Below are 6,643 nucleotides of genomic sequence, written 5' to 3'. Positions count from 1 at the left end.
GGACTTCGTTTATTAACTTATCTCGATTGGTATCAGTAATAAAGAGTTTTTAGTGTTTGAATGGGGGAAAAAAGAAATACTTATACCGGTTTGGCATCGATAATAAAGATTTTTTAATAAGTTAACCACTTCTAACTTATTAACTTATTCTGGTGTGCCACTGGTAATAATAAATTTTAGTATTTGGATAGAAAAAAAACTTATCAGCTTATTATTACGTAATCCAAACACTTATTTATAAAATCCGATTTGACATCACATAAGAACTTTTACAAAAGAAAAAACATAATTTTATAAATAAGTAATCTTAAACACCACTAAATATAATTTTTTTTAAAATTTTAACGGTAGAGAATTATAGTGGATTAAAAGGTGTTAGATGAAATTGTGAATAATCATTTACTATTAATAGTTGTAATAAATAAAAAAATTGTTGAAAATTATCTATACCATATAATAAAACATTTGATAAAAACTCTTAAAAAATGTATACTGATGCATATTACTTAAAATTCAATATTACAAGTAAATTGTGCATAAGTACAACTTATTAAAGATTTAATTTTCAATTCATGTAACTAACTGCAGATAAACATAATCAAATACAAGATAAACATCTCATTTTAAATATAAAACTTAAAATATAATTAGGATAATTATTGACTTTTAACAGAATACATAATATTATTAAACAAAAATATATTGTTTTATTATTAAATCTAAAATAAATTATAATAAAAATTAGAATTAAAGAAATTACATAGAAATTGATAACTTTTAAATAGTTTATTTAATACTAATACCGATACATTTTTTTTCAAATTTATATTTCGTTCAAAATAAAAATATTATCGTTTTCTAAAACCACGTAAAACCGTATTTTTTCGACAGAGAAAATGAATAAAATAAAATATTAAAATCGAGATGTATCTCGCTACATCGCACGAGTACCCGTTTAGTTACTTTCTAAAAAGTTTGTTAAAAATCACAAATTTTTACTTAAAGAGGTTCGTGAACCTTATTATTTTATCAATTCTTTTCTAAAATTATCATTTATATAAAAAATATATTTAAAAGTTATCATTTTATAGAAAGTGTCCTGAAAATCATATAAAATATGTTTAAAAGTTAATTAGAGTAATAATGTAATGAATATTTTAATGATATAATTAATATTAGATTTTAAAGAAATCTTTTGATTTTTTTTAAAGAAATTTTAAGAAAAAGGGTTGGAGACGTGGTTAAGTTTTTCTATCACCCATTAAATACGTCAACACACCACTATCCACAAAATTCCAGTCGAAAGTTCCTGGAAACTTCCAAAGTTTGCCCCCAATAACTCTTTCTCCTTCCATTCATTTCATTTTTCATCTTTTCTTCCCACACCCAAAATGCTCCCTTTTCAACCATGCCAAATTTCACTAGAAAGATGCTGATAACACCACTTCAAAAGTCACATTTTCTTCTGCTTGATTGTGATGCTCTTCCTCCGCCACCGCCACCGCCACCGCCGCCCCTCCGCCACAGCTCCCTCTCACCACTCATAGTCATCATGCTCTGTACTGCTGCTACTACCTTCTCTTTTCTCTGCTACATCCTCATCATCAAAGCATGCCGTACTTTCCAAAAAAGATTTCGAACCCGAACCCATGGACGAAACATTAATACAAACGAAACCCATCAAGATTTTGTCGATCGAGAGCATGGTTCCATTGTGTTCCACCCCATCTGGTTAATCAATACCATCGGTCTTGACCAATCGGTAATCGATTCACTTGGGGTTTCCGTATACAAAAAGGGACATGGGTTCATCAATTCCGATTGTGCAGTTTGTTTGGGGGAGTTCCAAGATGAAGAAAATCTTCGAATTTTGCCCCAATGTAACCATGCCTTTCATGTCTTTTGTATCGACACTTGGCTACGCTCTCATAAGAACTGTCCAGTATGTCGAGCTTCAGTAACCAACAACACCAAAATCGAATTGAATCCCATTGAATCAAACTCACAAGAAGAAATCCCAATTGGGGATTTGAGAAATGAGACCCAAGAGATCGATAAATGTTTGTTTGGGGGGATCAGGGTGCAGAGTGATTTGATAGATCATCGTCGTCGTCAAGAACCAGAACCAGAACCAGAAACAATGAGGAGATCAGTGTCAATGAATATGATTCAGTTATCAGCTGGTAATGGTGATCAAGAACCAAAGAAGGCAAATATGTTGCAGAAAACCACAGAGAATCGATCTTTTCAAATTAGAGGAGATATCAAGTCTGAATCTTTATGATTGTTTTCATAGCATAAAGTTTTAGTGTAATGGTGTTGTAACCCATATCAAAGATGGGTATATATTGGTTGACTTAGTTACTATATGATTATGGGATATATTTGAATTATTACCCATTTTGAATCTTTAATCCAAAGTGATGTAATATTTCATTATAGTTTCCTTGCAAACTTCATGTTCAACATTCAACAACACCATAATAGCTCATTTTAATTTTTTTTAAGTTAGGTTGTATGTATATCAACTAATTTTAAAGTCACACAAAATAATTAGTGATGTTCAAGAGTCGGGAGATTTGAACCGTAAACCTATTTGACTGTAGAGCTAGTCGTCAAGATTCTTACTTCAAGATTGGGTGTTGATCTAAACTGCACAAACTCTTTTACCGCAAAGTATGGTTTAGAGCTTTCACAATGTAGTTTTTGGTTTTGAGTTATCATACTGCACCCGACAACATATTTTGTATTTTTAAATCTTATATATAACATATGTATATAATTTTAGTATTTATGTAATATTTTTGGACTATATGTTTTGAACCTTGAGTTTGATCCAATTGGCAATATCAATAAATTAACTTAATAGTTCTGTACTATCTTTAATTATACACCATGTATTTGGGAATCAGATGTATTGAAATTGTTTATTTGTTTGGACTATGGTCAGTTTATCGTTGATTTTATAATATATTTGTAAACTTATAATTATTAGATTGTTGTGACATTCGTTATTTTCGGAGCGTCAGGTTAGTATCTTTAGAGAGTTCTTATATTTAGAATTATATTTTCTAGGGTCTAGTCATGTTGAATAGAAATCAATTGACTTAGTTCCCGAATTGTAGTTTAGAAAACTCTGTTACAACGGGTAATATATAAAGTAACTTACGTAATGCCAAATATATTAAGAGTTCTCTTAAAATGAATAAAGTTGATTTAATAAAAATATAATGTTAAAAACGCAAAAGATTCATTTGAATATACAAATAAGTTTTACAAAATTTGGAATCTTGATTTAATAATGAATAATCCTATTGGTGTTTGATAAAAATGTATTAAATTAATATCTAGTTGGACTATATTTGTATAAGAAAAGTAACAATAAAAATAAGGTGGTTGGGCCTTGAATGAGCCGGCCCCTTTACTCTCATATAAAAACCCCACTTCTTTTGAAATCTTTCATTTTCACTTTCACATTTCCCCTTTTCTTTCTCTCTAAACCTTTCAACTTCCTCACAACCGAATCCAAATTCCAAAATCCTCTTAGATTCTCTAAATCTTAAAGAACATTCAAATCTTTAAAAGATAGCAAGAAGAAGGTAATAAGATTAGTTCATTATCTTAGTATTTTACCATTAATGTTCTTCATTTCTTTTATATTTCTTTCTTTGCTGTGAGATCAAAATTTTCTGGAGAGTCTAAGATGGGAGATTATTTATCAAGACATGAAAATGTTCCCAAAAATGATGATAATCTATGATTTACAAACTTAGAACTCAAGAAAATGGGGAAAATCGCATTGCATGTAGTATCTAATCAATAAAAATGGTATTTTGGAAACTAACAGGTTGTTTCTAACTAACATGTCGACTGTTTTCTTCAAATTTCAACCTAAGATATTTAATTTATGTTGTAGTTTTAAAAGATTAAAAGTAAAATGATTTTTGGAAGGTTCCCTTGACAAATGATTGGTGAAACCAAGAGTCCAAGGACAAAATCTGTAAATCTGTCCAAATAACGACTTTTTGTGCAAAAAACCCTTTTATTTAATTAAATATTGGATTATTTTTGGTAACAATTTTAACCCATAAAGGTTTATTGGCATTACGTAAGATATAACCTTAAGTTATCTATATCGTGACCCGAATGGTGATCTAACTATTGAAATTTCGAGTGTTTAGGACTTTAGTGCGGACTTTGGTGCTCTAAGCTTCACCAAAGTCTTGGATATTCTCCTTCAAACTTGTGAGTTCATCACGACCCCACTTTTACTGCTTTTTAGTTATTTATAACTGGGGGAAAAGCATAAAAAAATGCAAACTTTACTGTTTAAATGTAAAACTGATTGACTAAAGAACTGTTTAGTCAGAGTTGTGAAAATCATGAAAAACTGATTGTTAATGCACTACTTATAAATGATAAATGGATGCGTTTGAGAGGATATTACAAAAAGTCCCCGTCCGTACACGCTACTAGTTAACTCGGGCATGTCCCTGGGCCGTGGTAATTGTGGATAGCCGCTATTGTGTTGACAGTCCCACCCAGAAAAGGTTGCATATTATCTAAGTTTTTCATAAGTCTACTCATGTGTGCGAAAGGGCCACCGCTGAAGTAGTACTGATACGAACCGTGGTACCTAAGTGAGTGAACGGGCCACTTATGGTAGTTCGTAAACTAATGGGGCACATTGGTCAGGTAAGGCTCTGTAGCGTCTCAAGTTTTTAAGCATCGATGGAAAAATTTACATTTATAATGTGCATGTTATGTATAAGTTTGCAAGTTGTGATTTATGCATTGTAAATAATTTTGTGCATATGAAAACCCATGAACTCACCAACTCTTTGTAGTTGACGTCGTTTTTGTGTTTCATGCTTTTTAGGAAAATAAGTAAAGATAGGAGTTTGGAAGATCTTTTGTGATAACACCTGTTCACAATGTTTTTGAAATTTCTCTTTGTAAATGATGTTATTTTCATCGTGAACAGTTGAATTATGAACTTGTAAAATTTTCCATGGTTCATGTAAGTTAATGGTGTTATCTATTGATTGGAGCTATGAATTACTTACCTGTTGCGCCTTGTGTTTCCGCTTTAGCGGGGTGTGACAGATTTGGTATCAGAGCCTCGGTTATAGAGAACACCGGTTTTTTTTCTTAAGACCAAACTATAACCAAATCCTTTCAAAACAAAGTTACTAAGTATAACCAGAGGATGAAGGTCGTGTCATAATACTTAATTAAACAGAGCTTGATCACCTATGTTTAACTTAAGTATTATGATAAAAGATTCTCATCGGCTGTGCTGAAAGTATGCTCAAATATAGAGAATTTATCTAAAAACATGAAAAGCATGATTGTGTGTGTGTTTGCATGAATTATGAATATCCATCGCCCTAAACTAACCAGAACCTCTGGTTGTGTAGTGAAGCAAGTTATATAGAGCACTAAGTCGACCTGAGGGTCAACTCGGTATCTAGATGCTTGGTAGTTAGATATAGATAAAGGGGTTAATCTTTATAGCCTTTGCATTCAAAAGTTCGCACTATGCATTAGGTAAGATGTAACACCCTCGTCCCGCGTGGTCAAAGACGGGAGATGCCACAATTGGAATAAAACAAACAACGCGCTATATAAAACAGAGCGGCTAATAAAATTTACCAAAAGATAATTACATAACCATAGACGGAGATAACGTGTCTCAAAATACGGTATCAAAATACTAGTATGTCTACATTAGTCATCAAAAGTTTAACAAAAGTATGACGACTTAATGGGTTATCTTCAATATTGTCATCTCCATAGCTCTCATCCCAAAATCTCTGCTAAGTCATGCACCTGCCGAGGACAAGAAAATCTCGGCTGAGCTTAATGCTCAGTGAACGGATAATAATATAACTAAACAATGAATATGAAATAACAAGTTCAAAAACAATTTATAACGTCAAGTGATAATCCAAAAGAAATCAAAATGCCCCAAAAGCATGTCAAGGGTCCGAAGACCAAACAGCATCACGAGGACGTATTGTTCCCAAAGGATGATCAGTCCATTCAGGCACAAGTGAGGAAAGGAGTGTGAGCACAACACAACAATCCTCTCCGTGGATTTAACCACGACTATAATTCAATATCCGATAACGGTTCCTAGGATCGATCCATACGCCCTCTATTCGACCGGTACATAATCAAGTCCACTTTTAAGGACTACAAAAATAAGGACGCCATGATYGTTTTAGTCACCATGGAAACATCTCAATACCGGTGCTCCAGTTATTGAGTCTATAGTAAAATGTTTCACAAATAAAGCAATAAAACAAGTCAAGTGATCAAAATGATCCATATTCCAAATAAGAATATAAGTCGTAATTCAAAAGGAAACAAAGTTCAATAACATTTGATAAGCATAAAGGAAATTCAAAACAAATTATTCGGAATTTATCACAGATTATCCGGATTAGGAAGCCTTATGCAAATGACTATCCCCGTGTCAAGTGAGATATGAAATCCGTACCTTAACCGAATTTGACAATTAACGCATGATCAAACGGAAATTCACGATCAAGTTTGATTTTCCCGCGTGCCTAACGAATGTATAAACGAGTTACTATTTATAAAGCATAGAAACCATAATATAACTATTCTAATAAAA

At 32.1% G+C, this 6,643-nt stretch overlaps 1 protein-coding gene across 1 annotated transcript; it reads left to right on the top strand.

Annotated features, from left to right (window-relative positions):
• Window positions 1-1,408: 1,408 nt before the first annotated feature.
• On the top strand, window positions 1,409-2,407 carry LOC112512886 (E3 ubiquitin-protein ligase RING1-like). The gene has a single exon (XM_025119015.1). The coding sequence runs from the start codon at window positions 1,409-1,411 to the stop codon at window positions 2,282-2,284; it is 876 nt and encodes a 291-aa protein (XP_024974783.1). The 3' UTR covers window positions 2,285-2,407.
• Window positions 2,408-6,643: the final 4,236 nt, after the last annotated feature.

The sequence above is a fragment of the Cynara cardunculus genome (genome assembly GCF_001531365.2).
Source record: "Cynara cardunculus var. scolymus isolate 2C chromosome LG 5, CcrdV1, whole genome shotgun sequence".
In the NCBI taxonomy this organism is placed as follows: Eukaryota; Viridiplantae; Streptophyta; class Magnoliopsida; order Asterales; family Asteraceae; genus Cynara; species Cynara cardunculus.
This window is presented reverse-complemented; position numbering and strand designations above follow the sequence as displayed.